The following is an 18,782-nucleotide window of genomic DNA, read 5'->3' as shown; positions in this document are numbered from 1 at the left end:
CATTTTGACATATCAGTATTGCACTATTTTGATACGATTGTTTGCCTCGTCGAATGCACAGATTTGTTGCACACCGCACGGCTGCTCGTTGCACATTCAACTGTTTCGACAAAAAGAATTTTTATGTAAAATTTCAATCAAGTTTTTCGGCTTGAAACATTTTCGGTCAGCCAACAACGCCTCGTGGCGCTATTTTCGTATTAGTTCGTGCACAATTTTCGAAACAATTTTCATGTGTGTTCGGCGTGAGTTTTTTTTTATTTGATGCCCCGTAGAATATATTTTAGGGAAGCTATTTCTTTACTCTACAATATCATATGCTTAATGCTATGTTTACTTTGCCTTTGACATATTTCAGAGTGCTTATTATGGCTTATAGGCATTCAGCTCATCTCTAAAACAATTTTAGTTTTGTGTTTAGTATCTTTTTGATATTTACAATCAGACTAAAATCACACATAGGGTATTATAAGCGTTGAGCATACCTTATTAATGAGTTGCTCACTTGTTTTGTAATGTGCCTGCTGCATTGCTGCTGGTTGTTGGCGCAACAAAAGCCAATGTGTGTTTTTACCTCGCTAAACTTCTTTGGAGCTAATTATAAACTGAATCTCTCGGCATTGCCTGCCACACAGCAATGGTCCATTAGCCCCAATTCTGCGTGGGTGTGGCCTTAGGAGCTGGGCGGCATTTGCTCTACGTGAGTTACAACAGGAATACAATAAATGTATTCGATTTTTCCGTTGCCTTGCAAACGGTTACAGGTTGTCGCCGAATATTTTATTTATTGAAATACCTACAAATCAGAAATAACAGTTTTCTTAAATGTTTTGAGTTTCTTCAATAAATATAAAAATTATGTATAGTTTTTTAACTAAAATGTTGATACTCAGCCTGCAAAATCGGTCCTGTGGCGCAATGGATAACGCGTCTGACTACGGATCAGAAGATTCCAGGTTCGACTCCTGGCAGGATCGTTGAATGAGCTTTTTTTGAGAAAGAGAAATAGCTACATTTTTTATGAGTTGTTTGCAAAATGATCTGTTTTATATTTATTTATATTAGAACTTGTTAAAGCTTTAGTTTTTAAGATCGTCAATAAAAATGAGAGATCAAAAAAGTTATTTTCGCCCAACGTGGGGCTCGAACCCACGACCCTGAGATTAAGAGTCTCATGCTCTACCGACTGAGCTAGCCGGGCATGTTGATAGGCCTGTGCGAATATCTTAAAACATAATATAATTAATTAAAATATTTATAAATATCAAATACTTCGGCAAAAACCTTGCAGTTGAATTCGTATTAGTTTAAATTCTTATTTATTGATTGCCATTATGTTGATTTAGTTAGTCTTTGCATCTCTAGCTATACCTTCTTAACGCACGAGGCGACCTTGCGCTAAACTACACACATTACGCACACACTAAACATATACACACACACACACACAGCCATAGACAACACATGCCGTGCACAGTTGATAAATTTTACTCTTTCGTTAGCCGCATAGCGTCTTCTAACTTGGCCATCTATTCCCAAGTCGTTTTTCTGTACGCTTTTCATCTCAGCGTGCGATTTTTTCTTTTGCCTTTGAGTTGTTTTAGCCGCAATTATTTTTTCTGGGTCATAAATGGGAAATATGCAAAGCATGTAGACAAATGGCAAAATAAATTATTTAATTTCCACACAAGCATATTTCGCTTAAATTCTTATGCTATATGGATGGAAAAACATTTCACTCGCTCGCTTTTCATTCTAAGGTCGTCGACGAGTCGTTGACTGCAGCTGCGGTCGATTCTCCATATTGTTGTTGTTGTTGTTCCTCTTTTTCTTGTAGATGGCGCCGCATTTTACGACACATTACGCACATAAGTAGCTATATATTTATATATGTATATAGATATATAAATATCTATATATATATCTAGATATATATGTTTAGATGTGGCTGCTGCTGCTTGCTTTATTATTAAAATTAGTGGCATTTGGCCTTTTGCAGCGCGTTGACAGCCAGAAATCAATGTTAACGTGGCTCGAAGCGCTACAAATTTATGAGCCTTGTGGACCTTGTCGCTTGAACTTGTGTCAAAGTGGCACAATGACAAAGATACGCAATCATCACAGCAGGCAGCAAAAATGCATCACATCACATGTGACTCAGTGAGCAACTATTTCAGCTGCTACAAATACCCTGTAGCAAAGACGAGGGTAGTGGGTATATGATTGAGTATGCTTACTAACATAGTTAAGATAGTTGCAAAATTCTTCGTGTTGTTTGTGTGCCACAAAGGAAGTTCTGTCATAGTCAAGAAAGTGACGAGAATACTTTGTATCAACTATAACCTGTAGCATAGTTGAGTGGCAAATCTGTGGATATAAATGTAGTTATGAATCTTTATTTATGCATATTCTGTATATGTGTTTTGGGCCTATGTGTGATGAACATCTTAGTATCCATCATGCCCCAAGACATTTTGTTGCCTCAATATAATTGTTGATGTTGCTGCCGCTGCTTTTGTTGTTGCTGCTTTTGTTGTTGCAGTTGTTAATGTAATGGGATGTGGTTGTTGTTTATGTGGCCTACTTCCGGCGACTGTTGTTTACGTCTAATTGGCTGCCCACGTAAACAAATGGTCAGCTGAGTATTTATAGGTGCTCGAGTTGGATATTGAATTGGATCCGATTTTTGTGGCTACGTCAAACAGCTAAAGAATTTCGCTTGATTTGCGCTTGCATATAAATAAATTTAATTGACATTTTTGTCAGGCAGCTGAGCGCTCGTTTATCAAATAACAAGCAACATTTATATTTTATACAAAATGCAAATTATTTGCCAGGTGGTGTTCTATATTCTATATAACTGAACCCGAATAACTTTTGCGGTGTGCCGCAAAAACAATTTAATTTGATTGCCTTTTAAATTCTTTGAGCATTTTCCGGCTAAGCTCCACCTACTCGATACACCCAGTGTCTCAGTCCGCCAGTCCTGCCTCTAATCCTTTTTCCCCAAAGTTTCGTGTCTTGGCACGTATTTGCGAACCACGCCCTCGCCGATACCTTAGCACAGCCCCTGCTGTTGCTGTCATGAATTGCAGGAAATTTATTTTACCTCAAGGACTGTGGATATTTTGTTGCGTGGCCAACACGGATTTGTGCCGAGCAAGCAAAACAAGTTTTTGTTTGTTTATTTCGATTAAACTTAAAGTCAAGCAGACAATTCATTCATTGATAAATCTCCGCATTCCTTCGCTTAATGGAAAGGTCACGCCAATGGATTGGATTGTGCTATGCCAGCGCACAAAAGCGAACAAAATAAATATTTATGAATTGCGCACATGCCAACGCAAATGGCCAGTTCAACTTGATGACGTTACCTTATTTCACACCCACACCCAAGAGAGGGTGTGAAAAATCGAGAGAGAGACAGAGAGAGATAGAGAGAGCGTAGCCGGCAAATAAATTAAACAGATGCGCTCAAAAGTATGCAATGCCAAATTGTGCAGCAAGAAGAAAACAATCAAAATTGGTTTGCCAGCTGGAAATTGAAATTTCCTTTGCAAATGCACTTGCAGCATATAATGTTAAATATTTGAAAGTAACTGGAGCTGCCACTTTATCGATTGAATTCAATATCGAAGCTGATTTTCAAGATTTTTGTTATAGCCAGTTATTAGTTCTGGTACCATCACAGCATAACCGATAACACATTAAATAGTTAGTTATTAATTATATTTTCTTTCCTTTAAGTAATCAGCAAGGTCTTTAAACTATCTCTACAGTTTAATTGGTATACATTTAAATATAACATGGTTCGAGTAATACTGCATATAATCCCATTTAAGCCAGCTGCAAGCTTGAAGTAGAAAGCTGTATTATGTTGACGCTCATAAATTTATGAAAAGGATTTTATGGTAGCATATTTTTGACTAGATTATCACGACACCTTTTGTGAAAAGTGCAGCGACTCCGTGGCACCTTTGCATCGCGGTAAATCAATGTACATAATTATGAACGTGCTGTGGCAAAAATAATGCAGCACAAGACAAAAGAGAAGATGCAATTTATGGCAAATGCAACGCAGCAGCCATAAATTGAAAGCCAGCACAAACAAAAGACGGAGTCAGAGTTTGCCTCAAAAATCTCATCAAAAACTTCAACAAAAAAACCGAAACAAAAATATTGAATGCAATTTTATTTACCACACATGCAGCACAGCTGCAACCGCAAAATGCTTGCTTTTTATCTGTGGAGGCAGCTGTTTTTTCTACATAGAAATTTATCATATTGTGTGCTTGTAACTATGCTATTTAGTTGCTGTTTGCATATAAGTGCGAAAGAGAGAGAGAGAGAGAGAGAGAGAGAGAGAGATAGGGACCTGCTTATAAGTTGGCAGTCTTATTTTTCTTCTTCTGGTTGTACTTTGTTCAAAACTGAGCTATTGCTCCTGTTGCTGCTCCTGTTGCATGCTACTGGCTGTTGTCAATTCATTGCCCGCTGAAATTCGCAGTGTGTGAAAAAGAAACACATACCAACACGCCCACACATGCACACACACACACACTTGCGGCAGTCATGGTTGCCACAAGCCAGCTGCCACCTGTGCTACAGCCAACTGTTTGCGCGTGTGTGCGTTTAAATGAGTTTACGTGCTCTCAGCCATGCCTATCTGTTTGTTTGTGTATGTGTGTGTGTGTGTGTGTGTGTGCGTTGCTATGTGGCTTCAGCAGAACCCGTTGCCAGCTCCTCTGCTATTTGTTTGTTTGCTTGGCTTTAGCTCTAAAGCAGCAACATCAGCAGTAGCAAGGGCTTCTTGGCTCAATTGTTGTCGGTTGTCTGGTTGGTTGCTTCTGCTGCTTGCCTCTGCTGCTTGCCTCTGCTGCTTGCTACTTGCTGCTTGCTGCTTGCTTTGTTGCTACTTGTATTCTCTTCAAAATCCAGTTTAAGATTTTTGATTTAATTTTGTTTGCCTGCCGGTTTCCTGATGCACGAATCATGCGCTTTACATTTGCTTTCGGCATTTTGGGCATCTTCAGGTTTGGGTTTGGCCCAAAACGTATTTATGTCAGGCAGTCAAAAGGCTGCCTTTGGGCCACACACAATTATTGATCAACTGGTAAATATGAAATGCTAATTTAAGTTTGCTTGGAACAATCTCTCAAATACCTTCACGTATGTATCTTTGCATATGTGTGTGTTATTGTTGTTTGTTGTCTCTTGTGGGTGTCAAAGCTAGTTTAACTGATTTGACATTGTTGTGTGCATTCCTGTGCATTACAGAAATAAGCTTGGAAAGTTTTCACTTTATTTTCTGAAAGAAAAAGGATATGTTTTTATTATCTAAGACTTTAACATATCATCTGTTTATTTATCTTATTTATTTATATGTTTGTAGAGTTGAGTTGCACTTAAAGTTCTCTTTTGATTTGGCTGACATATATCAGTTGGAAGTCTATTAAATGTACTTGGAAATCAAAAATAAGGTTTAATTATTAAAGTCAGCTTTTATAGTCAGCTCATATATAATATTTCAATGATTTACTGCTGGACGTTTATTAGACACACTCAACCAAATGATATTTAAGTAGTCGTTGGCAACAGCCACAATACAAAAATGAAATCACAGCAAAATTAGTTGTAATTGAATTGTTGCCTACTTTGCATGCGTTTTCCTACTAATCGCCTTAAAGCGACAAAAGGCAACAAAAGCAACCAACAAGGCCCTAACTTGTTGATTAGAGTCTTGATCCCAGACATATGACGGACGCGACAGGTGATCTAAAGCAATAACGACAAGAACAAGAGTGTCTCGGGTTCAAGTACATGGACTAGTCGAAGGCGTTTCTAATGTATCGTATCGGGATTGGTATTGGTATTCAAACTACATGAAAACGAAAACAAATATTTGACGTTTTAGTCTAATTAAATTAGCCACAACGCCCGATCTGGCCCCCTGGGAAATGGTATAAATTTCTGTACGGCAGCCAAAGCCAGAGTCGCAACCGCAAAACGCTGGCCACATAAAATTCGCGGACCTCACATTGTGTCAAAGTGCGCAGAACGGAACGCCACGATGTTTTTTGTTTGTGCTGCTGAAAGAAAAAAATATTAACAAATAAAATAAGGACAGTCCATATATGTATATAAATTGTATAAAAAATAGTTGCGGCTGAACCGTATGCAATACAAAAGTTAAACCACAATATTTTTTAGTAGCTCTCTAAGCCACATGAAATTTCTGCGACCATTGTGCGGCAAAGCTGAACAATTGCACACGTTTCTGTGCGCCAGAATGCAAGAAGTAAGTGGCTTAAGTGTTCCACCGGCCAAGTGAATTATGTTACCAGCAAGCCCGGCACAGAAAGATAGAGAGAGAGAGAGAGAAAGAGAGAGAGAGAGCAGTAAATAGAGCGAAAGAGAGCGAAAGAGTTGCTTTAACAAAGCAGCTGCCGGTCATTGTGCTTAAGCATTGCATGCACGTGTATTGAGAGTGTCTGTGTTTGTGTGTGTGTGTGTGTGTGATTTTGAGTGTGTGTGTGTGTACGTGTGTGTGTTAGCAATACCTGCTGCAATTCTGTTGCATACTATTTGAATTGACTGCTAACCAAACCTGCGACGTGAGCAAAAGAGTGTCAAACTTGCAGACTATATAAAACTTCAAGCATTAAGATGAAAATGTTTCTGAATCAGGTATAAAATAACACAAAAGGTTTCTATTGTAAATTTCTAGAATTTCCCTAATGTATAAAGTTTAAAGTTTGACTCCCCTATAGATCCAAAATAACTTTGTAGTTATATGCTATATACTCTGACTATAATATTGTCTAGAATCCATGTCCATTACTTATACAATAGCTTTAGAATACAGTTTTAAAATTTTATTGTCTTGTTTTTTTATATAAAAACGTGCTTCAAGTTAAACTTAATTAGATTTTGATTCATTTTTAAATAGATGAAAATATATTATAGATTATATTATATATATATATATATATATTTTAGTTGAAGAAATTTCCCCAACAATCATGACTTACATTTCAGAAGTCGATGGGATTAACGCTGTCTGAAATTCAATAATCCAAGTAGTAAACACTAATTGCTTAACTAGCTTAACTTGATTGCAATAAATTGCAATAAATTCGAATTCCCAAATGTCAAAGTCAGCCTTTAAGCGCATATATATAACATAAATATATATCAACTTATATCAGCTGGCCTTGCAGATAAAACCAAATTTATGTTGTCAGTTTTATGTGTTGCCTTCCCAGGAAAACGGAAGAATAATAAAAAAAGCGTATATATATATGTATAGGAGGATATGTTAAATGACAAATGTGCGAGTCACACTTATAATTCTATTAACTTAATTAAACAATGCAGTTGCTGGCTTTTGTCTGGCTACTCACAATGCTTCCCGCAAACACACACACACACACATTCATATATAACCGCTGCGGACATCAACGGATGCGCCACTTTTTACGAGCCACACATTAAAAAAAAACACACACACATTTTTTATGGGAATGGAAACCGTTTGAAATGCAGACGCGCAAAGTCAGATTTAAATTAACTTCCGAAAGAAATTCACACAAATATTTAAGCAACGATTGGTCAAAAATTGCAAAAATCAACATGACATTTTCATGATTGAGATTTATTTTCTTATTTATTTTTGTAAATAGTCCCGGCAAGAGTGTCAGTTAGTTGATCTGCCCGAAATCGAATGGAGTGCTTAAAGTGTGATATAAAATTGTGAATGTTTATTGAGTTATTTGTGAAATAAAACAGTTGGTTGCCCACACGACCCATGTAAACAAAAGGGCAATTCATTAATTTTGGCACATAAACAATTGCACAAATAACAGCTGAACGATGAAGAAAAAACGCAACAAGGCAATTGAAAATGGGAAAAACGTATATGCAATTGAAAGGAAAATGCAAATTGATAGAAATACATTTTTGTGTGCGGTTTTGAAAATACATTTTTAGTTGTGATCTGATGTGCAAATGTTCAAGTAAAAATCAAAAACATAATATGCAAATATTGTAAATGCGAATTAAAAATATATAAATACAGCAAAATCTAAATATATATAAATATTCTGCCACTTAATACTCAGGTTAATTTCTCAATTCAAGCAGAATGTTAAAAATATGTTTCGAAGCTCAACAATAATTGAGCCGTCGAAATGTGCTGTGAATAAAATAAAAATTAAATAACTAAAAAAAACGCTAAAATGTCTGTCTAAAAAAAAGACATTTCACAGCTTAAATAGCTGAAAATTAAATGCATAAAATGCATATGGCAGTTAAAAATAAAGAGCTTACCCGATGAGCTGTGGTAAAAAGCGAATGAAATAAAAATAAATTGAAATTATAAACAGCTTAGGGGACATGCTTCAACAGATGCTGACCAAAAACCATAAAAACCAAGACAAAAACCAACTGCAAACACACACACCACATACACACACACCACACACACACACACGCATATATCTAGAAACAACAGTGATCAAAAAAGGCTAGAATAACTTCACTTGAAAGTTGCATTCACAGGAGCTTAGTGTTTTGTGAGTTTTTGGGTTTGGCTTTTTGTTGTGTGTGTGTGTGTGTGTATGTCTTCCAATCTCTGTGTGTGTGTGTGTGTTTTTAGCTTAAGCCCACACGTTGACAAGCAGCTGAAAAAAGAAGTTGCAATAAATGAACTGCAGTGTTAAGCGAGCTTTAGAAACTTTTACCAACAACACGAGACACAAATAAATTACACGACACTTTTTGTTAAGTGAATTACACATAATACACCCAGACACACACCCCGACACACACCCCGATACACACACACACACCCCGTACACACTAATAAACATGGGTCGCAAGAAGAAGCAACCAATGGGCGTAAGTATTAAATGGCTGTTGATAAACTACTGTGTATCTTAAAGATACAAGATACACGCTACACCTAACAAGTAGCTGCCAGCTCGTTTTCGCACCGATTTGCAGGTTACGCATACGCCGTATTAGCCACTATTTTGGGATTTCTCTTGCTGTTGTGGCTGATGCTGGCACTTAGCTTAAACGCTCCAAAAGGCACACATTTCATTTCCATGCCATTTAAGTGGCACAGATAAAGCAGCCAACCAACCATTTCAACACTTTGCACTTAATTTCCCTATATGTTTATGTTTATTTTCTTCTTGTCCTCGCTGCTATTTTCTGAGTAAGCTTTTTTTTTGGCATTTTTATTTTTATTTTTTATTTATTTACACCTACGCGTATTTTTACATACTGACACCGTTCTGTTTTGGTCCTTTTTTTAGTTGCCGCCGGGTGGCTTGAATGCCTCTGGTGGTGGCGCCCCTAAAACTGTGGGCGGCTGTTGTGTGCCGCTGGGATTACCGCAACCTTTGCTGCTCGAGGAGAAGAAATTCCTGCTCGCCGTCGAGCGAGGCGATATACCAAATGTGCGCAGGTGAGTGCCATCCAAGTGACGTGTTTTTCCCCCGTTTTCGTTCATTTTGCTTCTTTTTTGAACTCGAATATCATATTTGTGGCTATATTTTGGATACTCTTACAGAGGCAACTGTAATTTTATCATGATGACTTCATAGGGTATTTAAACTTCGACGTGCTGAAGATGGCAGTTTGTTTTTTTGGTGAGTGGTGCGTCAAGGGACACGCAGGTGTCGATGGGCTGTATCCGTTTCCGTATTCGTATTCCCCCAAGGACGATATGTGTAGAGCTCTCTACAGGAAACGCAAAATCCTATCAACACAACTCCGGTTTCTGGAGTGTGTGTGTGTGTGCTTTTGGGTGGTTTCAATTATTTGCATAGCTGCCTGTTTGTTTGCCTTGGGGAATCATCTTATGTGCCACTTAATAAGCAATATGCGGGCTTGAGTACCGTTTGCCACTTCAATGCCACTCACAAGCGCATTTTAATAAATTTACAATTAATTTTCGCTCTGTTTATTGGCACAAACTTTTAAATAAATTTCTGAGAATGTAGAAAATTAAAGTAAATTGAATGTAAGCATGGAATAAGGTAATTTCATATCTACTGGATTAAATGAAATTATTTATTCAAAATAAGAAATATTGAGAAAGTGTACTTTGCTTAAAGTAACTTTAAGTAATAGTGTCAGATTCTTTAGATGTCATGTCAAGTTCAATAAAATTCCAAATGCATAATTCAAATTCATTTCTCAGAAATCACCGTCAAGAAAAAAAACAAGAATTTGGTTGGCATGAATAACCATTTATGAACAATCTTTAATTGTTTTGAATATGTTTTACAATAATCGCAGATTGGTTCCTATTTGCCGCTAATCTGGTATTTGTAAAACAGTGCGAATGTAAAAAGTATAAAAACAATAAATAAACATTGTGCAGTGTAACTTTGTTGACAATTATCAATTGTTCTCCGCCTGAAATATTACAATTAGCTTGTAATGATAGATCCGCTCTTCTGAATACATTTGCTTGCCATACTCTGATGTTAAATCGTGTGAAAGTGTAAAAAGTGTGAGCAAAAGTAAGTAGGGGGTAACAAACTCTTAACTCGGTGTAGAGTGTAGACGTTGTTGCTGCTTTTCTGGTTACTTGGTTGATTGGTTGCTTCGTTGCTTGGTTTCTTCGTTATTTGTGTGCTTCTCTGTATTTTGCTGTTGCTTCTGCGTATTTTGCTGTTGCTTCTTATATTGATTGGTTTGGTTTCTGACTGCTGCTTTTGCTGTTGCTTTTGCTGTTGCTGTTGCGTTTGCTCTTGCTCGTTCCTGTTTAGCGTTTAAAGTTAATAAAACGATAGGGATTGTAGCTCTTCATTTCGTCGAGTGTGTAACGATAATGTGGCGATGGTGGATCCTCCTCGGAGCCAATGGACTCACCCTCCTCATCTCCATCCTCCTCGCGCTGCACGCGTATCCCTTTTAGCTGGCAGGCATAGCGATAGAGCTCCTCCTCGCGATCCTTAAAGAACTGCCAGGAGATGCGACTTATGCCCGGCATTGGATTCGGCTCGTGTCCATCGATATTTGAGGTCGATGTTAGCCAATCGACGCCACCCAGTTTACCAGTTTGTGTTTCTAATCAATTAATGAATTAAGATATATACCCTTTGTTTACTTTTCCGACAGTTTGGAAACGGGGTAGGCCTGGGGCCACACAACACACACAACTCACCCTTATTCTTTTGTGCCATTTTGATGACCATGCCCTGACCTGAAGCAGCGTCCATATTTTAGTTTGTTTTGAATTTGTTTTACAAATAATTTAATAGCCAAATGGTTTTATATTCGGCGTTTTATTTAATATGCATATATGTCGGGGTTTTTTTTTGTCTTTGAATTTTGTACAACAATTTTTGTTGACGAACGATTGTGAAATGAATTTTGTTGAGATTTCTGCAGCTCAGCAAAAATGTTTTGGATATTTTGACAAGCAGCAAATCACAGGCGACTACGTTGCCTGACCAATTATTCGAACAGTGTTGCAAAACGCATCACGAAATACTTACTTACTTAACCAGTGCCTGAAAACTTGCCACACTTTTAAATATTAAATTCGTTGAGTTTTGTACCTTAACTAGTTGCCACTTTTAAAGACAAATACTGTTGAAATTTCTAAAATTTCCTTCAATGCCATTCGATTGATTGGCAAACTTTTGTCTGTGGAGGACGCACATAATTAAAAAGTTTTACAAGAAAAGTAAAAGTTATTTTCGACAATTTTCAAAACATTTTCTGTACTTTTTTTTTTTGCTGTTGCTGTTTTAATTACTTCAGAATACTGCAGAAGGCACTGCGACAGCAGCATATCAATATCAATTGCATGGATCCATTGGGCAGGCGAGCCCTAACGGTGGCCATTGATAACGAGAACCTGGAGATGGTCGAGCTGCTGGTTATCATGGGCGTGGAGACAAAAGATGCCCTGCTGCATGCCATCAATGCGGAGTTCGTTGAGGCCGTTGAGCTGCTGCTCGAGCACGAGGAGCTCATATTCAAGGAGGGCGAGCTCTACGTAAGTAATATCTACCACACCTCATCTGACTTCGACCCGACTCTGGCCTCCTTCACCTCTATTATAGTATGCTGCACTCAGCTAATTTGTGGCACACATCGAGTGGCCCGGCTTTCGGCTGCTGTCTCAAAAACCGAAGCTAATACGATTTTAATCAGTTTTGCGTGGCCTCGTTAGGCACGTACATGACAGACGCTGAAGTGATTGGGTTTGGGATTGGGATTGGGTTGGTGCTTGGCTGTGGGATTGGAATTGGAATTGGGAGTGTGCGATAAGCGGACAACGCTTCCGTTTACCAACGCTTCCTTCTGTCATACTCACTCCTCATCCTCCTCCTCCTCCTCCCACTAGTGTTATACATGTCTGTGTCACTTTTGCTTGGGGTATTATGCATTTTTTATGGAATATGTTAAGCCCATAAGGGAAATCTTTTTTTTTATTTTCTCAATTATTTGTCAGTTTTAGCTAGAAACTAGAAACTTTGTTTGTAAATAATGAATTCTATGAATTATTTATGAATTCGGAATTGGTCGAAGTCAATTTAAATATCTGATTATATTACAGCTAACACTGTTCAAGTTCTGATCAAGTTATTACGTATATAACAAATGATATATATACCATATGTATGTATAAGCATTCGCAGAACAAAGGCCTTGCATTAGATTGCGATATTATTCATGAGTACAAATTTCTCTGTACCCAAGGATATACAAACTTCGACCAAGTTATTTCTGTTAAACTTGTCTTTTTTTTTTTTTTTTTTGCAAATAAAGTTGTACGAGATAAGGGGGGAGAGAGTGAGGCAGAGTTCGGTGGCGCCACAGACATATTTATGCACACGAGAATACGCTTCATTAAGCAGCCATTGGACGCAATTGAAGTGTGAAAATTACAATTGTAAGGCATATGCAATAAAAACGTTTAACGAGCAGGAATACAACACACACACACACACACACACGCACACACATGTTGAAAGATGGAGGAGAGTCACTTGAGCAGCACCTTAACCTTCTTAAGCATCTTAACTGGGCTAATATCGTTTTTGCAGAGCTGGCAGAAGGTGGACATAAATGCGGCAATGTTCGCACCGGACATAACTCCACTGATGCTGGCCGCGCACAAGAATAACTTTGAGATATTGCGCATACTTTTGGATCGGGGTGCGGCGGTGCCAGTGCCACATGATATACGGTAAGTGGTTGCCTCATCTCTTATTTCTCCTTTTATTATTGTTATCATTACTTTTACAGTTGCGGCTGTGAGGAGTGCGTGCGTCTTATTAACGAAGATTCGCTGCGGCACTCGCTCTCACGCGTGAATATCTATCGTGCCCTATGCAGTCCCTCGCTCATCTGTCTCACCTCCAACGATCCCATACTGACCGCCTTTCAGCTGTCCTGGGAACTGCGCAATCTCGCGCTCACCGAGCAGGAGTGCACGGCGGAGTATATGGAACTGCGTAGGCAGTGCCAGCAATTCGCCTGCTCTCTACTGGATCAAACGCGCTCCTCCAATGAGCTGGCTATAATATTGAACTATGATCCGAACACATCTTCCTATGAGCCCGGTGATCGCATGAGTCTTACGCGACTCGTGCAGGCAATTTCCTATAAGCAGAAGACGGTAAGCATGAACAAAATGAAAGTAAAATCAAATATTTCCATAGTCATATATATAAATCTTCCAAACAATTAATAAAATTTAAGTTTTGTTATAGATGGTTTAGCTCTCAGAATTCTCTGTCTTAAATATCTCTATTTATCAGTCTATCAATCGAGGTATTGAATTTATGTCAAAGCTAACATCAGACAAATCCACTGAAATGTGTGCTGATAAAAAAGATGTGCAAACAGTAAACATTTCTGACATATTTTCCAAAAACCCCCCCAAAAAAAAGTGAAATTTCTGTTTTTTTTATTTGGTATGATTTTTCGTTGCAGTTTGTGGCCCATTCGAATATACAGCAATTGCTGTCGTCAATTTGGTATGAGGGACTGCCCGGATTCAGGCGCAAGTGCTTCGTGGACAAATTCATTTGCATTGCCCAGGTGGCGATGCTGTTTCCAATCTACTGTTTCATCTATATGTGTGCGCCCAACTGTCGAACGGGTCAATTGATGCGAAAGCCGTTTATGAAGTTCCTCATCCATGCCTCATCCTATGTGTTCTTCCTGAGTGAGTACAATTTGAAAGGCATACACAGTTGGTTGTCACTGAGAAAAAAGGTTATCAAAAGGTAACAAACTTAGACCTCAATGTTGTGAGTGCATAATAGCTTAAGAGCTCAAATGACTGTTTGGCCAAGCAAACAGTTTATGTTAAAAATATCAAGACAAAATGCAAGATGTCTTTTCAACCGTATTCTATTTATAGTCCTGTTTACATTGCAGTTATCCTCATATTGGTCTCGCAGCGTGCGGACGATGAGCTTGTCCGTTTCCTTGGCACGGCCCGAATGAAGGCCGAGCTTGAAGAGCAGGAGCGACGACAACGGGGCCAGGCGCCCAGCCGGTTGGAGATAGTCGTTGTGCTCTACGTGATTGGTTTCATATGGGAGGAGGTGCAGGAGATATTTGCCGTCGGCATGCGGAGGTATTTGCGTAACATGTGGAACTTTATCGATTTTCTGCGCAACAGCCTCTACGTGTGCGTCATGTGTCTGCGGTAAGAAAAAGCCATACAAAAAAAAAACACACTCACAAGAAGTACGTTGTAAGTTGAAAGCACTGTTCTGACGACGTCTCCCATTTTGCAGTGCCTTTGCCTATATCCAGCAGGCAACGGAAATAGCGACAGATCCACAGATGGCCTATATACCGCGCGAAAAGTGGCACGACTTTGACCCACATCTAATTGCCGAGGGCCTGTTTGCGGCGGCTAACATTTTTTCTGCCTTGAAGCTGGTGCATTTGTTCAACATTAATCCACACTTGGGTCCGCTGCAAATATCGCTGGGTCGAATGGTCATTGATATTGTCAAGTTCTTCTTCATCTACACCCTCGTTCTGTTCGCCTTTGCCTGTGGCCTCAATCAGTTGCTCTGGTATTTCTCGGCACTGGAGAAGAGTAAATGCTATGTCCTGCCAGATGGGAAGGCGGATTGGGCTTCGCACGGCGACTCCTGCATGAAATGGCGACGCTTTGGCAAGTCAGTCCAGTCATTTAGCTAATTATCAGTGAGCGCGTGTGTAATCCTAACTAAATGCTTTCACCTTTGGCAGTCTGTTTGAGACATCGCAATCGCTGTTCTGGGCCAGCTTTGGCATGGTTGACCTCGATGACTTTGAGCTGACGGGCATCAAGTCATACACCCGATTTTGGGGCCTGCTTATGTTTGGCTCGTACAGCGTCATCAATGTGATTGTTTTGATGAATCTACTCATTGCCATGATGTCCAATTCCTATGCCATGATTGATGTAAGTGTAGCCCTAATGACATAAAACTGCTACTTAATAACGTTTAATGTTTCTTATTGCCTTGCAGGAGCATTCGGACACCGAGTGGAAATTTGCTCGAACCAAACTCTGGATGAGCTACTTTGAGGACAGTGCCACATTGCCACCGCCGTTTAATGTGCTGCCCTCAGTTAAATGGGTTATTAGAATGTTTCGAAAGTCCAGCAAGGCCATTGATCGACAGCGCTCTAAGGTGAGTTGTTTCAACGTAAGAATTTAAGTTAGCTTTTAGAACAAATATAAGTTCATTCCAAAGCTGCAGATTATTGCAACTGAATTTATGCAATTATTTTTTCAATTTTTGTACAAAAATAGGCAGTATATTTTATTGTTTCCCAAATTTCTGCCAGAATAAAAACTCGCAATGCAAATTTAAATAGCATAGTGGCTGCTTCTGTTAACCAGAAATCTGCTTATTTTAACTTTTGCTGAAAACGTAAATAAAAATACTGCTGGATGAGTTTTTATAAAAATATTGTATTGCTGGAATATGTAAATAAATAAATAAAAACGGAGGAAGTCAGCGCGGAAAAGCGAAATTTAAAATATTCAATTCTCGGCCGCAAAATATTCGATTTTAGAGTGCTGCAGCTTTATTTACACATTTGAATGAAAACATTCGATTGCCATCAATTTAAAATTTATGGAAAACTAAAAGTGATATTTTAAAGTAACTGGACTAGTTAAAGATTAAGGTACTTCCATTTTTTTTCCATCTACAGAAACGCCAGGAGCAGGAGAAGTATAATAAATATGATAATATTATGCATTCCCTGATCTGGCGGTATATTTCTGCAATGCATCGCAAGTTTGAGGACAATCCGGTCACCGAGGATGATATCAATGAGCTCAAGAGCGAGATTAGCACAATGCGCTACGAAATGTTGGAGATATTCGAGAATAGCGGACTGGATGTGTCATCAGCGAATAAGAAAGAGAAGCGTAAGTTGAAACTCACCTGAGCACATATATATATATATAAATATACTTATCTATGTCCTTGACAGAAACGAAACCGCGTCGCACGAAAGTCTGGGAGCGTCGTCTGATGAAGGGCTTCCAGGTGGCGCCAGTGCACACGAGCAGCGAACAGGACCTGCTCAGCAATGTGAATGGCGAGGGTGAAATGCATGAGGTCAAAGTGGAGAAGGTGCCCTCGAAGCCAGCCAAGGAGACGGCCAGGGAGCGTTTCCAGCGTGTGGCTCGCACAGTGCTCCTCCAGTCGAGCACACACAAGTGGAATGTGGTGCTTCATGGCACGCTGCAGCACTCACAGATTGGACGCAGCACCAAATACCAGCGCAAGAGCCTTCAAAATTTGGGCAAGGCCATCGAGGAGGCCAAAAAGTACGTAGACCAAGCACAGACTCTGTTATCCATAGATTAGATTGGCATGCACAATATCCACATCGACAGCATTTAACAATTTAAATCTCTAATTGAATTCGCAACAGGCTCATTCTGCTCAATCCGGGCAGCTCGTCGGGCCGCGAGTCGCCCATACGCATAGAGTTTGTGGACGAGAAATCCAGCACTTTACTGGAGCTGCTCAATCAGATCAGCGATGAGATCAGCAGCTGTGAGCGACCACGAGTGAAGCCACCCTGCTGGCGACCACCTACAAAATCTGTTGCTGGACGCGCCATGGCTGCCAATAATGAGTGGTCCAGATCGAATACGGCACCGGAACTGCAACTCAACCGGAAATCCAAGCCGGCGCCACAGTCCACTAAGAGTCGCAGCAGCAATCGGACACGTGAGTTGCCTCTCTGCCCCAGCAAATTGGCCACAATAGCTGCAACGGCGCCGGTTGCCCCAACAACAGTTAACAACAACCGGGCCAAGACGACGACCACAATGCCTTTTTCTGTGGAATTTAAACTAGCTGAGCGAATGAGGAGCAGGGGCAACTTCCCCTCATCCTCGTCCATTGGCGTGCCGTCGAGTAATTCAACTGCCATCGACTTACATGTTGTCGATTTAGATGAGCGCTCTTCAAGTGGCGCTGCATTCGATAAGGATAGCATATCCGATGTTAGCTCTGTTCTAAGCATGAGTCCCAAGCGGCCAAATCATTAAATGTCCCGCTCGCGTGACCTCTTGTGATAAAGCTTATACAAAACATATATAAATATATATGTAATAAAACTTATTTATTTTATTTATTTATAACCTAAATTTATGTAAAATGTTTCTCTTTACAAGCTTAAGTTTATTACTCACAAATATTTCTCAAGCGCATCGCAAATTGAATTGATATTTTGTTTTTCTTGCTATTGCAGAAGAGGAAATGTCCTGAAACAAGTAAAACGTAAATAAATAAAATAAATCACTCAATAAAATAATCATTAAATGAAAAACTGCAGGTCAAACACCATTTTTCGTGCAAAGTCATCCGGCCGTAGTTTATTTTACACATCGAGGAACATCGAACATGTTGTTTTCTGACACCAAGTTTCAGATTTTATCTCAATGTAAAATATAAAAATAATTTCATAATTCCAACAAATATTTTGTAGATTGGCTGTATGCAGAAATAAGGCCGAAAATGAAACCCAATAAAAAGCTTATCTCGATTAATTCTCTATTTTCATTTATTAAAATATGTTTCTCCATCTATTATACATATATTTTTCCGCATCCTTGGGCCAATTCTTATTTCTGTAAAGAATAAATCTTAAAGAGTCGTTATAATAAGGTGATCATGTTTCAACATCTTAAGAACCTTTTTCGTTTTATTGAAATACTTACTAAGTACACAATAAGTCAATGTAGAAATAAGTGTTTAAGGTAGTTGATTTGAAAAGTATACAAAAAAAGGAGTCTTAGGTTCGCCGCAGGATATCTACCCTTGCAGATCGAAATCGCTTGTTATTTAAAAATAAAGAGTTTAAGCAGAGCTATACTCTCTTCAAGACTGCCCAAAAAAATATAATTTAATATAAGGAATACTTAAATAGTTTACTAAAAGAAGAGTCAAGTCTTTAGGCAATTGCAAACTACAGCAGTAAATTAAGATGCCTCGCTAACGAGTACTTCTAGACGAGGCTAATAGGCCCGGCAATATAGCCATTTACATATAATCGTCAAGCATGGGCGATGGCAACAGACACGCAAGGAACAAGGACCCTTCCGGCTGGTTGGGTTTTATGCTCGTCTGCCCGGCTGGCTGGGCTAAACTGGGCTGGCAAGGCAAAACGTGCGGAAATTCGTAAGCTGGCAGCATTAAAAGCAATAAAGACACAAAACATAAACAAGTCGCCATTGACGTTTGCCACGCAGCTTAACGCAGACTCTT

The 18,782-nt window shown here is 39.2% G+C and overlaps 2 protein-coding genes and 2 non-coding genes across 7 annotated transcripts; 2 read left to right on the top strand and 2 right to left on the bottom strand.

Moving 5' to 3' along the window:
• Window positions 1-904: 904 nt before the first annotated feature.
• On the top strand, window positions 905-977 carry Trnar-acg. Its single transcript has one exon. It is a non-coding gene; the product is annotated as a tRNA-Arg (tRNA).
• A 151-nt stretch (window positions 978-1,128) lies between these two features.
• Trnak-cuu lies at window positions 1,129-1,201 on the bottom strand. The gene has a single exon. It is a non-coding gene; the product is annotated as a tRNA-Lys (tRNA).
• A 4,934-nt stretch (window positions 1,202-6,135) lies between these two features.
• Window positions 6,136-17,636, top strand: LOC6569004 (transient-receptor-potential-like protein). 3 transcript variants are annotated; one of them, XM_032741123.2, is made up of 13 exons: window positions 6,136-6,687; window positions 9,321-9,472; window positions 11,785-12,022; window positions 13,077-13,219; window positions 13,279-13,651; window positions 13,969-14,203; window positions 14,419-14,692; window positions 14,784-15,176; window positions 15,250-15,445; window positions 15,513-15,677; window positions 16,207-16,426; window positions 16,492-16,831; window positions 16,939-17,636. In XM_032741123.2, exons 1-13 carry the CDS (start codon window positions 6,667-6,669, stop codon window positions 17,561-17,563), a joined length of 3,375 nt encoding a protein of 1,124 aa, XP_032597014.1. In that variant the 5' UTR covers window positions 6,136-6,666; the 3' UTR covers window positions 17,564-17,636. The 3 variants fall into 3 exon arrangements, with proteins under 3 accessions (XP_032597014.1, XP_001995049.1, XP_043072276.1); XM_001995013.3 differs by lacking the exon at window positions 6,136-6,687 and adding an exon at window positions 8,627-8,898; XM_043216341.1 differs by lacking the exons at window positions 6,136-6,687; window positions 9,321-9,472; window positions 11,785-12,022; window positions 13,077-13,219; window positions 13,279-13,651 and adding an exon at window positions 13,836-13,880.
• LOC6569005 lies at window positions 10,239-11,427 on the bottom strand. 2 transcript variants are annotated; one of them, XM_032741125.2, is made up of 3 exons: window positions 11,183-11,427; window positions 10,888-11,085; window positions 10,239-10,776 (listed from the first exon to the last, which is right to left on the bottom strand). In XM_032741125.2, exons 1-3 carry the CDS (start codon window positions 11,235-11,237, stop codon window positions 10,697-10,699), a joined length of 333 nt encoding a protein of 110 aa, XP_032597016.1. In that variant the 5' UTR covers window positions 11,238-11,427; the 3' UTR covers window positions 10,239-10,696. The 2 variants fall into 2 exon arrangements, with proteins under 2 accessions (XP_032597016.1, XP_001995050.1); XM_001995014.3 differs by having other exon boundaries at window positions 10,239-11,085; window positions 11,183-11,385.
• Window positions 17,637-18,782: the final 1,146 nt, after the last annotated feature.

Source organism: Drosophila grimshawi, unplaced genomic scaffold, assembly GCF_018153295.1.
Source record: "Drosophila grimshawi isolate 15287-2541.00 unplaced genomic scaffold, ASM1815329v1 contig_1367, whole genome shotgun sequence".
NCBI lineage: Eukaryota > Metazoa > Arthropoda > Insecta > Diptera > Drosophilidae > Drosophila > Drosophila grimshawi.
Note: the sequence above shows the minus strand (reverse complement) of the source record. Positions and strands in the feature narration are given on the sequence as shown.